Source organism: Halichoerus grypus, chromosome 9, assembly GCF_964656455.1.
Source record: "Halichoerus grypus chromosome 9, mHalGry1.hap1.1, whole genome shotgun sequence".
Taxonomy (NCBI): Eukaryota; Metazoa; Chordata; class Mammalia; order Carnivora; family Phocidae; genus Halichoerus; species Halichoerus grypus.
Window position 1 is genome coordinate 134713195 of NC_135720.1, and position 20532 is coordinate 134733726.

General features: G+C 36.5%; 1 protein-coding gene across 5 annotated transcripts in view; it reads right to left on the minus strand.

The window, feature by feature from the left end:
* The window catches only part of NUP153 (nucleoporin 153), a 76828-nt gene that overhangs the window by 31796 nt on the left and 24500 nt on the right, over positions 1 to 20532 (minus strand). For 4 of the 5 annotated variants that reach the window (XM_078055723.1, XM_078055725.1, XM_078055721.1 and 1 more), the window contains exons 3-11: positions 18248 to 18496; positions 17992 to 18131; positions 17782 to 17910; positions 10798 to 10914; positions 10660 to 10704; positions 10498 to 10554; positions 8423 to 8569; positions 4743 to 4795; positions 4363 to 4489 (exon numbers count right to left, since the gene is read on the minus strand). In XM_078055723.1, coding sequence (XP_077911849.1) covers positions 4363 to 4489; positions 4743 to 4795; positions 8423 to 8569; positions 10498 to 10554; positions 10660 to 10704; positions 10798 to 10914; positions 17782 to 17910; positions 17992 to 18131; positions 18248 to 18496 — 1064 coding nt within the window. The remainder of the gene's footprint in view (positions 1 to 4362; positions 4490 to 4742; positions 4796 to 8422; positions 8570 to 10497; positions 10555 to 10659; positions 10705 to 10797; positions 10915 to 17781; positions 17911 to 17991; positions 18132 to 18247; positions 18497 to 20532) is intronic. The other variant, XM_078055724.1, reaches the window with a different exon arrangement.

Genomic DNA, 20532 nt, shown 5'->3' on the forward strand with positions numbered 1-20532 from the left:
ATCTTGGGGTTATGAGTTCAAGCTCCACGCTGAGTGCAGAGATTAAATAAATAAATAAATAAATAAATAAATAAATATTTTTTAAAAAGTTAAACACATATCATACAACCTAGCTCCTCCACTTTTAGGCTATTTACCCCAAGAGAAATAAACACATGTCTACAGGGGCGCCTGGGTGGCTCAGTCGTTAAGCCTCTGCCTTCGGCTCAGGTCATGATCCCAGGGTCCTGGGATCGAGACCCGCATTGGGCTCCCTGCTCAGCGGGAAGCCTGCTTCTCCCTCTCCCACTCCCCCTGCTTGTGTTCCCTCTCTCACTGTGTCTCTCTCTGTCAAATAAATAAAATCTTCAAAAAAAAAAAAAAAAAACACATGTCTACAAAGCGCTACAAGAATGTTCATAGCAGCTTTACTCGTAACAGCCAGGCACAAAAGAACACACTACTGGACAACTGTACTGATAAGAAGTTCCAGAACAAGCTACAAAAAATGAGAATAGTGAATGCCTCTGAAGTAGGAGGTGATCAGTACTGACTCGGAAGGAGCATGAGTGAACTTTCTAGAGCAAGAGAAATGTCTGACACTTTGAAGGGGGTTTGGGTTACACAGGTGTAACCATTTGTAAAATTCATTAAATGGTACACCTAAGAATTTTACATTTTACATGTAAACATGTAAAACAAATATTTGACTGTAGTTTGTGCTATGTATGCTGAAATATTTGGGAGTGAAGTATATAAAGTATATAAATGTCTTCAACTTACTTTGAAATGCACCCAAAAAGTAGGATATACACTTGATAAAGCAAATATAACAAAATATTAGAATCTAAGTGTTAGGTATATGTGTGTTCATTGCACAATTCCTTCAGTATTTCAATACAGGTTTGAAACTTATCCTCATCAAATTTGGGGGAGGGAGAGGAAGCGAACAAAGATGCATCTGGCTCTTTCCATAGGGAAGTTTCATCTGATCTCCAATCCTGTCTTACTTCTTCCCTTTAGACCCTTACAACACCTGGGCACATCAACTGAATAACCTGTATCTTCCTTATGCCAACTCATTATGCCACAGACTTGGCCATACTGGTTCTTTATAACATTGACCTTGAGCCAATTCTAAATGTGAAACCTATTCACCAAAATTTTGACTTAGTTGATCAGAAGTGGGTCCCACAAATCTACGAGAAAGTTAAAAATTATAATTGGATGCTTCCAGGTACTTCAAGTTGAATACAACAATCACCAAATATGTGACTTACTATATATTACCTTTGTAATATCTCTACATGGGTTATCTCACATGAGGAAGATACTGTTATAGGTGAGGAAGCTAAGGCAGGGAGATACATGGTGTAAGATCATACAGCCATTAAATGGCAGGCATCCCACAGACACAGCTCAATCTAGTCTTCTTATCACCATTTTACAGATAAGCTGAGGTACAAAGGAATTAATCTGACCAACATCACTCACAGCTGGTAAGTAGCAGGCCTGTACCTGACATGACAATATCAAGCAATCAAATCTCCCCAACTCAGTCATATTATATACTCATCTGTTTTGTATCATAAGCTTTTTCATTATAAAAACCAAACTGGTATCATAGTAGAGGCAAAATGCCAAATGTTTAGTGACTAACACACAATCCTTACAAATTTTGAGATCTAACAAGAAATGAGAGCTAAACCATTCTTCTACTATCTCATAATGCAAAATGGGTTATTTACAATATAAAGTTCTGTTAACCTGAATGTTTAAGTGAATCAAAATATACCATTATACCAAATATATACCAAATATACCCTAATACCAAAATATAATCTCTGCTACATAACAAGTTCCTGAAATTAGCATAATGTGTTTACACTCCACTAAAAAATAAAACTTCCATTTGACCTATCCCAAAAGCCCATTAAAACACCCACAAAATGAATATTCCATCCTTTATGAAAAGTTCCCATTAACTATAACTGAATTAAGAACAACCAGTGGTCTAAACATATTTGTTATCAGAAACAAAAACAACACTCAATACAAAATAAATAAGAAAAAGCATCAACCCAAAACCTTTTCTACCGAGATTTAAAAAACACAGGGTAGGCAGAAATCTGGGGCAGCCACCCATTGGTACCTCTTTCCTCAGAAACGTGGAGACTCTAACTCCAATGTGGAACAGAACTAGGGACAGGAGTTTGGTGAGGCATCCTGGGATGCAAAGTTGGCAGTTGGCAGTTGGCAGTTGGCCGGAATGGAGAGGGGGTCCAGAGAAGGGAGGAAGTGATAAAGAGGTCTGAAAAGTTAGACTTTCATAAAGCTCCTCACAGTATACCAAGTAATAAGAGCAAAAGTAAATCAATAAATTTTCACGCCCCTCCCAATGTCTTGATATAGCAAAGTCACATAAACACTTATCTGTAAGACAGCCAAAACTGAGCTACAGATAGCAACCTGAACTTGAGCTAAAGATCTTAGGAATATATTCTTAAAACTTGAAACTGAAGGGAAATAAGCAAAATTCACAAATCTGTTATCTGGCAAACACCAAACAAGATGTTTTCCTCACACAGGGATAAACTTTAAAAAGCTAGAGACACAAATTTTACTGAGAAATATAAAAGCTCATCTAAAGAACAGGCTATATATTGAACTATATTACTCAGGTGCTAATTTCCTTACGTATACAAAGCAAGACAAATAACCCATTTCTTAAAGGTAATTTAATCAAGTCTACATAAAGAGTTTCAATAAAAGAAAATCGGTTTGCTAAGAAAACTACAAAATTTTTTCTACTGTATCATTAATGGCATTCAAGACTTTTTCTTTCAAGACAGTAGAATACATTAACACACTCCTTTCCTTCACAACACTCCAGTAGGACAGCAACAAGTAGAACCTCTAGACCAGCACCAGAGCCGAGCCCTCAGCACAATGCCATCTACCACGAGACAGGCAAGGGGGACAGAAAGTCCAAGCTGCTAAATTAGCAGTTGCGGCTCTGGTGCCTTCAGAGAGGCACAACTCCAAAACTGCTCAACAAGAAAAGGGGAGATGAAGGAAATGAAAACAAAAGACCGCCTACTCTAAATAAACTTGGAAAGCATACCAACAGACAAGAAGGAAAGCAAGACTAACTCGGACAATAATTTCAACCAAAACATGACTTTAGAGTCAACAGAAACTTACAGAAGATCTCCTATTTAAAAATCTAAAAATTCCTAAAAAAAACTCATGAGTCAAAGAAGAAGTTACAAATGAAATTTTAATTAGAAACAAACAACAAATGAAAGCATTATGTATCAAAACTTAAATGATCCAGTTAGGCTGAAATTCACTTGTAAAAAGACTAAAAGAAGGCCTGCATTAAACTCAAAGTAGTTAGAAAATAGAGCAGCCTATAGAAAGAAAGGTTAATTTAACCAATCTTCAAATTAGTCCTTATCTTTTTCAAACTTTCATTTTCAGAATATATGCAGAAATCTTCCAAAAAAAAAGAAATAAATCTTCCAAATGAAAGAAATAATCCAATAAAAAAATGGATAAAGAGAAACCCCAAATGACCAAGAAACTCACAAGAGGGCTCCCTCCCTGGTAAACAGGAAATGCAAAATAAAACTTCAATGGCATAACACTTCACACCCATCACCTTGGCAAAAACTTAAAAAAAAAAAATCAAGTACCCATAAGGAAAAAGAAAAAGCATATCCACCAACTGTCATGTGGAAGGAAGTATTTACACTACCTTCAGGAGCAAAAGGGCAACATCTAATACGTTTGTATCATCCCCTAGAACCCAACAATGCCATCCTAGAGGAAAAGCCTAGAGAACACGCTGCCTGTGCCGAAGCAGAAGTGCATGAACATTCACCTCGGCACATATTAGGAATCAACCCACATGCACCCTGCGGAACAGGGGGTGGTAAATTTTCAGACTGGACAAATCTGTAACAGTGAAGTTATACGACTTGAATCATCTTTCACAACACTGATAAATTTCACAAATAATATGAAGAAAATGGCAAGTGAGAAGAGCACACACAGTGTTAATCCATAGAGCAGGCAAATACTCTAATATTCCAAAGGTCAAATCATTTCAGTTGTAATTCTCTTATTTGAAGAATTACGGCTTTTTCGTGGCACCTATGGAATTTAAGGTCCTCGGTTAGGTTTTCTGTGTCGTCACAGTGAAGGGGGTATCAAACACACATGCATGCACACGCACTCACACTGGGAAGGACTGCTCCAGTGGCAGACTAGTCATTCTTGTGCTGGGTCTCCCCCAAGCCCCAGCCCTCGGGTCTCCCCTCACCACCACCACACCAAAGCTTTCAACAAACTTCAAGAATATGAAGGAGAGAACCCTACCTCCTCCTCTGGAGGCTTGGATGCAACAAAGCGCGTTCTCTCTCGTCTCATCTTGCCGCCTCCACTACCTACTCCAGAAGATAAACCATTGGCTGCAGACATACTGAAATTTGGGTAAGAAAAGCCACTAGGCAAAGAAAAAGAAAATTAAAACAAATGATATATTACTCTGGTCCATAACTTGTTAACCAACTGAACACCTTAAAATTAGAACTGCTAACAAGAAAAGAAATATACAGCTGAATGTGATTTTTAAAAGCGGACAGATTTGTGTGCATAAAGTTTGTTTTTTAACCTTCTTAATCTTCAAAAAAACATATAAATCAAACAGACTTTACAAATGAAATATAAAAAAGCTTTAGCTATAAAGACGACATTACCTTTCTCGTTGTTCTCTACTTTGTCCTGGTGTCACAGGTTTTTCATATCCAGTCTAGAACAAAATGAGCAGACCAAATTTACATGCCTCCTTCTTCGTTTTAATTTTCTTAATACCTCCCTTCTGTCCGTCCATTTTAATATTTGAAATCAGGAATTTGATGGGTTTTTAACTAGTGAATCCTAAAACTTGCGACTTATATCCTGCTTTCTGAATGGTAACTGAATAACAGCATGATTATACACATAAAAGGTCACTGAGCACATTGCCCTTTCAACCAAAAGGTATAAGTATACAAAATTAATATACTTACAAACCACAAAAATACTTTTACTCTCTCTCATTATGGCCTATTAAAGGTGTAAGCAAATTTATAAGGATATTCTCTCTGAAATGATTCTCTGCAATTTAAGTTCCTCCATTAAAAGGGTATCACAGGGGCGCCTGGGTGGCTCAGTCATTAAGCGTCTGCCTTCGGCTCAGGTCATGATCCCAGGGTCCTGGGATCGAGCCCCGCATCAGTCTCCCTGCTCAGCGGGAAGCCTGCTTCTCCCTCTCGCACTCCCCCTGCTTGTGTTCCCTCTCTCACTGCGTCTCTGTCAAATAAATAAATAAAATCTTTAAAAAATAAAAAATAAATAAATAAATAAATAAATAAATAAAAGGGTATCACAGCTCTTTGGCAAAATAGCAAAATACAGGGCAGGGACCAGAAACTTACAGGATGAGCCTGTATTTTTTTTTTTTTTTTTTTAGTATTTTTTATTTATTTGAGAGAGAGGGAGAGCGGGGGAGGGTAAGAGGGAAAGAACCTCAAGCAGACTCCCCTCTGATTGCAGAGCCCCACTAACGGCTCAATCCCACAACCCTGAGATCCTGACTTGAGCCAAAACCAAGAGTTGGATGCTTAACTAACTGAACCACTCAGACACCCCCCGGGCCTTGATTCTTTTACATCAAAAAGCAACTAAGTGTTCAAAAACTGAAGGGAAATTCAAGGACACAGGAGCCATTCAAAGGCCAAATGGGACAATATGAACATCAAAATAAAGAATGCCAATAAAGAATTATTATCTATGGAATGTGAGAAATAAAGTTGACTTATAAAACACTTACATAGATAGGTACATAAATGAGAAAAAAAACTTCTCTAGGAGCATGTGAACTAATAAATGCAGAAAGAACAGTGATGTTAGAAAACCACCCTTGGCAATCTATAAACAATAGATTTAGGCAAAAATCACCAATAATGCTAATTACTAAAAGGACATTTATCCTCTCAAAGTCATCTACCCACAAAATACTTATTAATTACAAAAGATTAAAAAAATAGTAACTTTACACTGAAGAAATCCTACTAACACCACCTTAATAATCACACTGCTAGTAATGAGATGAATTGGTAGCATGTGCTTCCTGACATGACAGACTGAGAAGAGCTCAGCATCTAGTCTGATATTACCACCAAAGTAAGTAACTGGGGGGCCCCTGGGGGTCTCAGTTGATTAAGCACCCGACTCTTGGTTTCAGCTCAGGTCATGCTCTCAGGGTCGTTGAGATCAAGCCCGTCAGGCTCTGCACTCAGTGCACAGTCTGCTTGAGATTCTCTCCTCTCCCTCTACCCCTCCACACTCTAAAATAAAAAATTAAATTAAATTAAATTAAAAGGACCTAACTGGAATCTAATTATGAGGAAACATTAGACATTCCCAAATTGCAGGACATTCTACACAGTAATTTACTTCTACTTTAGAAATATCAATGTTATGAAATACAAAAACAAACAAAAAACCCTAAGAAACTGTTCTAGACTAAGGGAGATGAAGAGACATGAAAACTAAAAGCAGGGGCGCCTGGGTGGCTCAGCAGGTTAAGCGTCTGCCTCTGTCTCAGGTCATGATCCCAGGGTCCTGGGATCAAGCCCCACGTCAGGCTCCCTGCTCATCTGGGAGTCTGCTTGTCCCTCTCCCTCTGCCCTGCTTGCGCTCTCTCTCTCTCTCAAATAAATAAAATCTTAAAAAAAAAAAAAGAAAGAAAACTAAATGCATACATAAATTATTCTTGAATTTTTTTCTTCTGGGACAACTGGCAACATCTAAATAAAATCTGTACATTAGATAATAGTATTGTACAATATTAAGTATCTGGTTTTGATAATTATTCTGCATTTATTACATTACAGGAATTCCCTATCTGTAAGAAATACACAGTAAAGTTAGAACAAATATAGTAAACCGTGAAGTCTTATAATTGTTCTTACAAAGTCTGTAAGTCCAAAGTTATATTCAAAGTATTTTTTAAATTTTAATAAAGCAAATATGACAAAGTGTTAATGACTGGTGAATCAAGGAATAATAGGTAAATATTGTACTATTCCCTCAACTTTAGTTTGAAAGTTTTTAGTAAATTAGGTTATGAAGATCAAATGAGATTAAATATAAGTAAAAGCATAAATAGTAAGATACTATGTAAATACAATAAATACAAAAAAATACACTTTAGCTAAATAGCACAAGAAAATAAACAAACCCAAACATGGGACATTTTAAGACAACTATCCTGGTCTCTTCAAAAACCAATTTTGCCTAGCAATTCTGCTCTTAGGTACAAACCCCAGAAAAATGCCAACATATGACTACAAAATACCTGTACACAAACATTCACAGCAGTATTATTCATTACAGTCAAAAAGTAAAAATAACCCAAATGTCCCTCAACTGATGAAAGGATAAACAAAATCTAGTATATCCAAACAATGAAATATTATTCAGCCACATAAAAAGGAATAAAGTTCTGATGTACACTATGACATGGATGAACCTTGGAAACATTATGCTAAGTTAAATAAGTCAGTTACAAAGGACCACATATTTTAAAACTCCATTTATATGAAATGTCCAGAATAAGCACATCCAGAGAGACAGATCAGTGGTTGCTTAGGGCTGGAGAGGAAAGGCTAAGGAGTGACTACTCACAGGTATAAGATTTTGGGAGGGTGGGAGAATGGTGAGGACAATGTTCTAAAACGGACTATGGTGATGACTGAACAACTCTGAATATACTAAAAACCACTGCACCGCTATACTCTTCGAATAGGTGAATGGTACAGTATGTGAATTATATCTCAATAAAGCAGTTATTTTAAAACAACAACAATGTGGTGAGGGTCAAGGCTTGCGATCTAGAAAGACAAAACCAAAACAATGTGTGAAATTTGCTTGGATTCTGATTCAAAAAAGCAACTATAAACAACACTGGAGTGTGGTCTAGATATTATACAATATTAGGAAGAAACAAACATTAATTTCTTCAGATATGATAATACAGAAGAAAGTACTTAGGAACTGCACATCAAAGTACTTAGGGATGAACAAATATGTTATGTGACATCTTGTTTTCAAATAGTTCAACAATAATACAAACAAAACACACAGATAAAGCAATTCTGGCAAAATCATTTAATCTAAACCATGAGCACATATTAGTGTTACTAGTAAATACTAATTTAGAATATGATCAAGGTGCTAGCCATTTGAAAGGCATACCAATTTGTAATCACTAACACACAAACTTTATGCATTATCTAGTTGCCAGACTGGAATGGTAGAGTACTTGTATCTTATTTATTCTTACTCATTTTAATTAATATTCAAAGACGAGTGAAAATAAACACATACTCACACTGTGCTTTTTATCTATTCTTTGATTGGCCTTCCTTAATTCACCAGACGGGGTCAGAGATGGTTTAAAATAAACAGTTCGATTTGCTGCTATGGAAACTGGCTTTGGGGTCATGAGTCTCTGAACAGGGGGATACTGAGAGTCCACCTTATAGGTAATCAGAAATCAAAAACAAACCTTTATTTTCATATATGTATCAGGGACACATATTTAAAAATTATTTGGCAATAGCTAATGTCACCTAGAGACCATGAATACTTTTTAGAGAAATACCCAGAGAGCGCAAATACTAAAAGGAAAAACTGATAGTAATAGAACCAAAGGTATATATATTTATAAACCTATATATAAAATTCCAAATGGTTTCATAGACTATTTTATTCTAGACTTAATGACTTTTCACATATATGTGCACATGTACAAAATGGAAACTATATCCCAAAATGTTCTACAAATCTAAGCTTTTACAGGTTGAATTTTGAATACAGAAACTAAAACTGATTTTGCCACATTTCCCCCAAATTACTTTTTAGATATCCTTCAACTGGAAATAAAATTATTTTTAAACTAGCTATGAAAATAATTGGAAAAAACAAGCAAACATCTCTCCAAGTTAATTTTCCTCTATTGTTATTCAAAAACTAAGGCAAAAGTCTTAACAGAGTAAAACCCTGTTAAGAATTTCAAATCCTAAAATAAACTGGCATTATTATCTAGGCACACAAGTGTTTTGTCAACAGTCTTTTGCAACAAGGAAACACAGTAAAAGTCCTGTTGGTGTAAGAGGACTATAAAGCCAAGAACTTCTACTCTGTCCAAAGACTGTAACACTATGAATACGTCCTTTCACTCTGCAGCAGCTGTGAACAACACTGGTTTCCAAGGCAGAGCCTCTGTCTACCAGCTCTTCCCTAAACCCTCATCACAACTGTGATCTTACAAAACTCAATGAGAGTCTATTTTGTAGACTTTTCTGATAACATCTGTGAAACATGAACTACAATATTGTATTCTGGCCTTTATATAGCCTAACACCCATTAATAAAATTCTATTGATATTATACTCAACCTTTAATAAAACTTTAATCAATGAGAACTTGTATTACAGCACAGCTTTTCACAGTTACTTCTTTTTAAACAATCTAATATAAAACAGGAGTTTGGGAAAAGCAACTAATGCCATAAATTAATCCCATCACAGTGGCTAATAACAGATTCCCTCTTGCCTGATTACAAACACCTAGGTAATTCTAAAAATTGTAAAGCCAACACTATCTGCCCAAAACCCCTCAATTTTAGCCTTCTGCAAAATTTCAGTAAAAATAATTATAATTTACCAATATCTCACATACATTTCCCACAATTACGTCAGAAAATTATGATCATTTCAATCAGTTACTTCTGGGGGAAACTGATGTTGCAATAAATGCTTTCACAAGGAAGGGTCTGGGAATCTGCTTCCCTGAAGGACACTTAACTAGCCACAAGTATAACTAACAAAAAACAGACCTCTGTGACTCTATCAAGCATCTTATTGTTCCCACAATAACCTCCAAAGCTAATTTTAACCAAATAGAACACACGAATAAGTGTTATCAAGATACTGTAACTTACATTTTGTACTAGTTCCCATACCTTGGAACAGTATTTTGGCTGACTAATGAAAGATCTAGCAATCTGAAATTCTATTACACACAATAGATTTGACATGTTTGTTAAATGAGGGAAGTTTACAACGTTCAATGAGGGTTTTAGTTCACTGAACTTCTATGATTACTAAGCACTTCAAGCACTGTTTACTCCTACTTTTATCGGAAGGTAAGAGTTACTCACTGACTACCAAGATGCTCAAGATGGAAATGCCAAATAACCAAAAAATATTGACTGAGCATTTACTGCACTTACAGCACTGTGCTAAGGCAGGCCCTCATAAGAAGCTACAATGTCCAAGTAAAACAATCTTATCTTTCAAACATGTTCCCTAATGACTATCAAATTCAATTTATATATTTACTAACTTAAAAATAAATTTAACAAAACTGCTGAAAGTTTAATAAATGCAAAAGAAGTTTTACCCTTTCCCTTTTGGTCTGAAAGTCTGCAGTGGTATCTATTCCACTCCTATCCAGAGGCTGAAAAAGTAAAAATACTATTAGACTGGAAATTTTGAAGAATATGACTTTCATCACCAATATATAAAAATACATCTCTAAAAAAAGGTTTAAAAGTCAACTTACAGAATTCAGGGGAGAAGAAACAATAGATGGAATTCTTTTTGCATCCTGTTAATATTGAAACAGTAACAAAATTAAGATTTTTCACGAAACTCAAATTTTGTCACACATACGCATCTAATTGTGATTCTAAAAATTTACCGCTAGAGGGCTTGACATCTTCTCTAAAGACTGCAATATTCGCCGAGCTGTTGAACTGGTCACACCATAGGATTGTGCATTGAGCTGCTTAGCTTTCATCTGTCTTTTGACTGGTGCCTATAAAGAAAACACTGTATGATTTTTTCGGACTGTAAACTCTAAAGCACGTATTTCAGGAAATGAAAATATTTACAAAACAGAATGGATATCCAAAGAGAAACAGGATTAATGTGGTAATAGCAATTATGTCTAGGTGGTGTCATTAAGCATTAAGCTCAACTTTTTTTCTTTATACCTTTACTGAAAAGCCAATTAAGCATTAAGTTCAACTTTTTTTCTTTATACCTTTACTTTTACAACCAGAAACAAACAAGATACCACGCACCACGCTACAGATCTGCAGCTATGTTAAATGGGTAAAGTGAGATCACTGGTACAAAGTTTTAGCATTACCTTGAGCCATTTATCCCTGATATTTTTTTTAAAGATTTTATTTATTTATTTGACAGAGAGAGACACAGCGAGAGAGGGAACACAAGCATGGGGAGTGGGAGAGGGGGAAGCAGGCTTCCCGTGGAGCAGGGAGCCCAATGTGGGACTTGATCCCAGGACCCTGGGATCATGACCTGAGCTGAAGGCAGACGCTTAACGACTGAGCCACCCAGGCGCCCCTAAAACAGGTCTTCTTTGTAGCAGCGAGGCCCTGCCACCACTGTGCTTGGCTGATTCACAAATCTGTTGTAACCTGTAGCTTCCCCGTCCCTCCTCTGGCTCTCCTCTCCTGCTAAGCTTTGTTTCCTGGCAGTAATGAAAACCTTCTGCCACTGCCGTAGCTACTGCTGCTGCTGGAACCACCATAGCCACCTTGGTTTCGTGGTTTGGCAAAGTATTGGCCTCCACCACCATAGGGGCAAGAGCTTCTGCCTCCAAAATTTCCTCCTTTCATGGGTCCAAAATTTGAGGATTGATTGTTGTAACTGCCAAAATCATTATAGCTTCCGCCACCTCCAAAGTTGCTTCCATCATTACCAAATCTGTTATAGCCATCCCCATTGCCACCATATCCACCACCACCTCGACTGCCACCAAAGCCACCTCGACCACTGAAGTTCCCTCCACGACCAAAGTTGTCATTCCCACCAAAACCACCTCCATGACCACCACCAAGTTTCCAGAACCACTTTGACCTCTTTGGCTGGATGAAGCACTAGCCATCTCTTGCTTAGATAGGGCTTTCCTTACTTCACAATTGTGGCCATTCACAGTATGGTATTTCTAAATGACAATCTTGTCTACAGAGTCATGGTCATCAAATGTTACAAAAGCAAAACCTCTTTTTGCCACTGCCTTGGTCAGTCATGATCTCGATCACTTCAATTTTCCCATACTGTTCAAAATAATCTCTTAGATGATGTTCTTCAGTATCTTCTTTAATGCCACCAACAAAAATCTTTTTCACAGTTAAGTGGGCACCAGGTCTTTGAGAATCTTCCTTGAGACAGCCCTCTTTGGTTCCACAACTCTTCCATCCACCTTGTGTGGCCTTGCATTCATGGCTGCATCCACCTCCTCCACAGTGGCATACGTGACAAACCCAAAGCCTCTGGAACGCTTGGTGTTTGGATCTCTCATTACCACACAGTCCGTAAGCGTTCCCCATTGCTCAAAATGGCTCCTCAGACTCTCATCAGTTGTTTGAAAGCTCAAACCTCTGATTAAGAGCTTCCGCAGCTGTTCAGGCTCTTTGGGAGACTCTGACTTAGACATGATGGCGGTAGGAGGGAAGACTTTAACGATGCTTACTCGGCAGCGTCCACGGGCAGAAAGCGGAAATTTAAATTTTTAAACTAACTCATTTCTCAAATTTTGACATAAGAAAAATTTTAAACACTCAGGCTATTTCTTCATGACCTTTAGCTTTCTTAAAATTGGAGTTAAGGAAAACACCTTATAAAGAATTGGAGTTAAGGAAAACACCTTATAAAGTACCCTTTAATATGCAAGCAATGTTTACAAATTCCAATTAAAACACTTTCTTTTCTCAAGAATGCATTACAACAATCCAATAACCAAGCGACTACCACAAAACAATTTGGCAATGCTTGATATAAAGATATTATCACAATCGAAACATAACCCAGTTTCTACAAATAGCTCATATCTGAAAAACTGAACCATAATAACTACTTTATAAATAATGTTTCTCTGATACCAAACATTGATGACATTTTCAGAGTAGCTACAATATTCTCCATTAGTTTTATTAAGAATTTGATGCCCATTAAGGATTGCTGTTGAGGCCAAAAGCTTTGGCAAAACATGAGGCAACATTAAAATCCTCTAGGAAAATATGATAGTCTGTTCTGTCACTGGATTCTACTGGCCACTGGCCACTCAGGGCCTCAGTTCACTAATCAATAAAATGGAACTGAATTAGAGAATCTTTATTTTATCTCCCAGCTCTAACACTCTAGGAAAGGAGTAATAGATTCATCCCAAATGTCAATGATAAACATTTGGAGGCCTGTGCTGAGAAGGATTTTAAGGGTATGTCACGACTTAGCATTAAAAAGTATAAGATTCAATGTAAGAAAGGAAGGAAGAAATAGCAAGAATATACTCTGACTTGGACTATTCTATGAATCATAGGCTTGCATCATTATCTTCTACTAACACACTTAACTATTATTTTAACTTTAAAAAAATGTTTAAAGGAGTAATATGATCCAGTTTAAGCTCTAGAAAAAGCTCCCTGTGTAACTCCAACATCTAGTTAACACTTTCTGAAATAAAATACTGCCCTTCATGAACACTTTCAGAAATAAAACTCCTAATTACTGTTAACTATATACTTGAAATCATCCTCTAATTAGGAAAGCAAGAAACTAAAGACAAGACAAAATCTTAAAATATACTTGTTTCTATGTCCTTGCTGTTTGTTACGGACTATCATTTTCCCACAGACTCCCCTCTCCAAAAGCCCACATACTCTAATTATAATTACTTCTCCATCTTTAAAATGTCAAAGTCTGTGAAAGTAAGCACAGTAACATACACAACAAAACAATTTTTATGATCTTCAAAAAACTCTTTTAAGGTAAAACACAGAATGGTGGAATTCACCTTGAATTTATTTTTTTAAAGTTACCAATTTCCACTTGTTCTTTGCTAATACATATGTAAATACAACTGATTTTGTATATTGACCTTGTATCCTGTGATCCTGCTAAACTCACTCACAAGTTCTGATAACTTTTTTTTTTTTTTAATTTCTTAGGCTTTTTTTCCTACACAGATAAGCACAATGTCTATGCCTTGCATTTCTTTCTTGCTGCCTAGGACCTGCAGTATAGCATTACGCAGTAGCAGCGCTAACAGACATCCTAGTTCTCTTCCTGCCCTGAGGAGAGTATTCAGTCTTTCACCATTAGTATGACGCTAGCTGAAGATTTTCTATAGATACCATTTAACAGGCTGAGGAGATCCCCATTTATTCCTCGGGCTACAGAAAACTATCATGAACGGACACTGAATCTTGTCAAATGTGTCTTATGCATCTGTGGAGATGTTCATATGGTTTTTATTCTTTAGTTTGTTTACATGGTAGATCACATTAATTTTCAAATGTTGAGCTAACCTTGCATTCCTCGGATAAACCCTACTTTATCAAGAAACAGTATCCTTTTTATATATGCTAGATTCAATTTGCAAATATCTGTAGAGAAGGTTTGGGTCTGTAATTCATCAGAAATATTGGTCTGTGGCTTTCTTGTAATGCCTCTGTCTGGTTTCAGTATCAGGGTAATGTTGGCCTCATAAATACAATGGAAGAGTACCCTCCTATTATATGGAAAAGTCTGCATAGAATTGGTATTCTTTCTTAAATGTTTGGTAGAATTCACCAATGAAGTTATCTGAGCCTGGAGTTTCTTTGCTGGAAGGTATCCTAACTATGTATTCAATGTATTGAACAGACTATTTGGGCTATTATATCTTAGCTAATATCAAATAACATGAAATACTTAGGTATAAATCTAACAAAGTATGTGCAAGCTCTGTATGATGAATACTACAAAACACTGATAAAAGAAATTTCAAAAAGACAAATGGAGAGCCATGCTGTGTTCAAGGATTGGGAGATTCAAGTTTATTAAGATGTATATTCTCCCCAAAATTCATCTTCAGACCCAATGCAATCCTAATCAAAATTCCAATAGATTGTAGAAACTGGTAATGTGATTCCAAAATTATGAAAAAGCAAAAGATCTAGGAAAGCCAAAAGAAGCTTGTTTGTTCCTTATTTTAACTTTAAAAAAATGTTTAAAGGAGTAATATGATCCAGTTTAAGCTCTAGAAAAAGCTCCCTGTGTAACTCCAACATCTAGTTAACACTTTCTGAAATAAAATACTGCCAACAAGGAACAACAAGGAACAAAGTTGGAGGACTCACATTAGTGATTTCAAGATTACTGTGAAGCTATAGTAATCAAGAGTTTAGAGTTCGCCAAAGGATACATAGAAATAGAAAATAATAAAAAGTCAAGATAATAATGCCATCTGCCATAAATGTATGATTTATAATACACAATCAAGCCATATTCATATTAATAATAAAAAGTCAAGCCACATATATGGTCAAGTGATCTTCAAACAAAGATGCAAAGGCAAAGCAATGTAGAATGTATAAACTTTTTCGGTACTAGAAAAATTGGACACCCCTTATGTTTTTGTTTTTTTTAAAGATTTTATTTATTTATTTGACAGAGAGAGATAGCAAGAGCAGGAACACAAGAAGGGGGAGTGGGAGAGGGAGAAGCAGACTTCCTGCTGAGCAGGGAGCCTGATGCGGGGCTCGATCCCAGGACCCTGGGATCATGACCTGAGCCGAAGGCAGCCACTTAACCAACTGAGCCACCCAGGCGCCCCTGGACACCTCTTATGTTAAAAAAAAAAAAAAATTTGATCCCTACCTCATGACATGACACATACCACAGACAAAAATTAACACAAAACAGGGGCGCCTGGGTGTAGCTCAGTCATTAAGCGTCTGCCTTGGGCTCAGGTCATGATCCCAGGGTCCTGGGATCGAGCCCCGCATCGGGCTTCCCTGCTCAGTGGGAAGCCTGCTTCTCCCTCTCCCACTCCCCTTGCTTGTGTTCCTTCTCTCACTGTGTATCTCTCTGTCAAATAAATAAATAAAATCTTAAAAAAACAAAAAAAATTAACACAAAACAGATCACAAGACTAAATTAAAACCTAAAACTATAAAGCCTCTAGAAAACACAGAAGAAAGTCTGTGACCCTAGCTTAGGCAAAAATGTCCTACTACACCAAAAGCATGAACCATGTAAGGAAAAATAAAACATATTGCATGCCATCAAAAGTAAAAAACTTCTCTTCAAAAGACTTAAGCCAGGGAATGGGAGAGGAGGTTTGCACAACATATATCTAATAAAGGACTTAATAAAGGAATAACATACTCTCTCAAAACTCATTAATAAATAAAACAACCCTATTAAAAAATGGGCAAGGGGAACCTGGGTAACTCAGCTGGTTGAGTGTCTTGACTCTTGATGTTGGCTCAGGTCATGATCTCAGGGTCATGAGATCAAGCCCCACACTGGGCTCCTGACTCAGCTGGGAGTCTGCTTGAGTCTCTCCCTCTGCCCCTCCCCCCCTTCACGTGCATGCACACTCTCTCTAAAAATAAATAAATCTTTTTTTTTTTTTGAGATTTTATTTATTTATTTGACAGAGAGAGACACAGTGAGAAAGGGAACACAAGCAAGGGGAGTGGGAGAGGGAGAAGCAGGCTTCCTGCGGAGCAGGGAGCCCAATGCGGGGCTCGATCCCGGGACCCTGAGATCATGACCTGAGCAGAAGGCAGACACTTAACCAACTGAGCCACCCACGCACCCCAATAAATAAATCTTTAAAACAAAAAATGGGCAAAAGATTTAAACAGATGTTTCACTAAAGATGATACATTTATGGCAGATAAGCACACAAAATGATGCTCAGTTTCATAAATAAAAACCACAGTAATGTGGAGTTACCACTACATGCCTATTAGAATGGCTAAAATAAAAAAAACAAAAAACAAAGAACTGATGACAAGTGCTGCCCAGAACATTCACTGCTGAGAATGCAAAGTGGTACCAGCCATTCTGGAAATCAGTGTGGCAATTTATTATAAAGTTTAATGTATACTTACCATAAGACCCAGCAGCCAACTTCTAGGTATTTACCCAAGAGAAATGAAAATTTATGTTCACACAAAATGTTCATGACCACTTTAATCACAACTGCCCCAAATCAGAAACAACCCAAGTGTCCTTTCACTAGTGAATGGATAAACAAATTACACCTCAGCAATAAAAGGAACTACTGATAAGGCAAAAATATGTATTAATCTCAGATGCATTATGCTAAGTAGAACAAGCCATATTCAAAAGGCTAGAAACTGTATTGATTAAATTTCAATGACATTCTGGAAACATCAAAACTACAGGGAAAGAAAACAGATCGGTGGTTGCCAGAGGGTGGAAAGCAGAAAGAGGGGTCAACTACAGAGAGGTATAAGGTAACATTTGGGGTGATGGAAATGTTTATTCAATACTTTGCAGAGTGGGTACACAACTCTATGTATTCTGTTAAAATTCAATTACTCTAATAAGGGTAAATTTTACTATACATAATTTACACCTCAATTTTTTTAAAAAAGAAATATTAACTCCTAAATTAATTCCTAAAGCACAGATGCATATAACACACTCAAAAATGTAATGAATAAATATTCACTTAGGTCTAAAATAATGTACAGACAGTCCCTAAATGAAAAGAATGTTTCTAATCCACAGTTCTAGCACTTTACCAAAAAAATAACCGAACCACAACTCCATTTGAGGTCCATCAGTTACCTGTCAATTATTATAATTTTTTTTTTTTTTTTAAGTTCCCAGTCCTTTTCCTATTCAAACCAACCTGATATGGTGTGTTTCGTAGTTTCGGCTGTCTTACAGCAGCTGCTGCCCCACCATACGTTGTTTTTCCAGGATAAAAAGGAGAATCTCCAAGCTGACTTGTTTTAAGGATTGAAGAATTCCCAAGTGACTGCACAGAAACACAACAATAAATTATGAGCAATAAACACTCAAAACTAATGTGATTAAATCAAATCGTATTAGTACTCACAGGAGAAAGTGTTCCAAAGGCAGATAAGTTGAATGCTGGTTTTTTTGAGCTGGTGGCAGTGTGCTGTGAGAGTGAGGGAGCACGTTCACCCTCTGGGGACCACAGAGGTGGCAATGAAGTGTTCTTTGTAACAGCTATATCTGAAACAAAAATATGCACTGCATAGTAAGAACACTAATTACAAGAAAATGGAAATTACAAGTCAGAAAAAACCTATCCCATGAAATTTAACTTCACTACCAAATGCCAAGAATACCTTTATCAGAAGCTCTTGAAGAAAAACCACTGGTAGTTGAGATGTTATCATCATCATGCTGAGAGGTAGAATCTTTAATTTCCTTTACAAGGGAAAATCCAGAACTGCCAATTGGGAATGCCGAGGATGTGGAGGGCTGACAGTGTAATGCAGGAGATTCCAACATGGAGAAATTCATATGGCTCCGATGAAGAGAAGGCCTTGTTAATACATCTGGGTAATTTGAAGAAGTACTAGTTGTTGAGGGTTCTTAAAAAAAAAAGAGGCATTAATATTATGAAAATACAGCTTAGAAAAATACAATATCACAACAAAATGGTGTTTAAAAACATACTATATAATAAATATAGCTTCAATGCAAGTCACTGAAGCCTCCCATGATAAGCCCAATTTAGGCTATTCTTTAGCCAAACAAGGTTTCATCTAACGGCAATGAACTTACTTAACCTAGTATCAAACCATGTCTCAGGGTTCACATACAACTTCTAAAAGTGCATGGTCCTTTATTTTCCTTGAATTGGTATTATAAAACTTGCTTGTAAAAAATAAAATCAAAGAAGTTATATAAGAAAGTCATGAAACAAAAAGGATGTCTGGTTCCTCCAGACATAACCACTATTAAATTTGTATATCCTCCCAGATATTTTATATGCATACATAAATGTTTTCCCTAATTATATAATCACACCATGCATCCAGTTCTAGGACTTGTTTTTCTGTTTACCAATATAATTGTCTCTATATACAAAGCATTCCCTTTAAAGACCACATTGTATTTTATCATAGTCATTGATTATATTTATGTGATTATTTTCCCAATGCTCCATCAAACAAATATGCACTGATATCTGCATACTTTTCAGAGTATTCTTTTGGATTAATCCATGGTTCTCTAAGAATATGACAGAAACATGAAGACAAATTATTAAACACTTTTAAGCTATCCACAAAAATATCTGATTCTGGGGGCGCCTGGGTGGCTCAGTTGGTTGAGCGACTGCCTTCGGCTCAGGTCATGATCCTGGAGTCCTGGGATCGAGTCCCACATCGGGCTCCTTGCTCAGCAGGGAGCCTGCTTCTCCCTCTGACCCTCCTCCCTCTCATGCTCTCTATCATTCTCTCTCTCTCTCTCAATAAATAAATAAAAATCCTTAAAAAAATTTAAAAAAAAAAAAATCTGATTCTGTAAGCCTAAGTTGGGCCCCTAAAGCTGCCTAAGTATCCAAGGTATGAGATTCAATGGGATGAACAGTGATATGTGGAACTGCTGTCTGGACTGGATCAGAGTGCGTGCTCATTTTTGCTTATGAGACATACTATGATCCTGTCAAGTTATACTCCCACAAACAGCAAATGACAATGGACATTTCCAGCATCCTCTCTAACATTGGATATTAACCTTTCCTGATTTCTGTCAATCTACTATGTCAAATGGCATCATTATTTTATTTGCATTTACTTAAATGAGAGGGATATTGAGCATTCTTCTCTATATTCATTGGTCATTTATATTTCTTCTTCTATTAACTGCTTACTGATACAGTCCCTCTTACTATTAAGATTAGTAAAATCTAATTTTTGATCAGTAAGATACTGTGATACTTTCTGAAATATTACAACTAATTTTTCAACTAATTGGTTGAACCTATTCATTTTGTTGATGGTGTCTTTTGCAATACAGAAAATAACTTGTACCTTGTTTACAAAGACTTTTACCAAGACTATAAGAAATTTAAATTTTTACTCATTTTTTTGGTACTGTACAGTTACTTTTATGTCAGTATAATGTTTAATCTTGAGTCCATCTGGAATCAGTTATGACGTAGTAGTGAACAAATGATTCAGCTTGTTTTCCAAATGGTTAGCCTGTTCATATTCTAAAATAACCTTCTTATATAAGCTATCTTTTAATCACTGATAGAGAAGCCGCCACTACCACAATACTAAATTCCAAAGGCTTTTCACTCCTTTCCCGACTGATATATCTGTACTAGTACTATAATGTTTTACCTACTCTAACTTTGGAACACATTTAGTAACTGTAAAAGTTACTCCAACCTACCCCCCACATTCCCTTTATTCCTTTTCAGAATCTCTCTGTTCATCTTCAGGTATATTTTCAAGAATTTTAAAATCATTTGTCAAGTTTACAAAAGACTTACAGTTAGGCTGGAATAACTGGGCCTCCAGACTAGCCCTTCTACTATAATTTAAATAATTATTAAACTGGACAAAATATGAGACATCTTTCAGACAACAGAAAACAGCACTCAAAAATAGAAAAA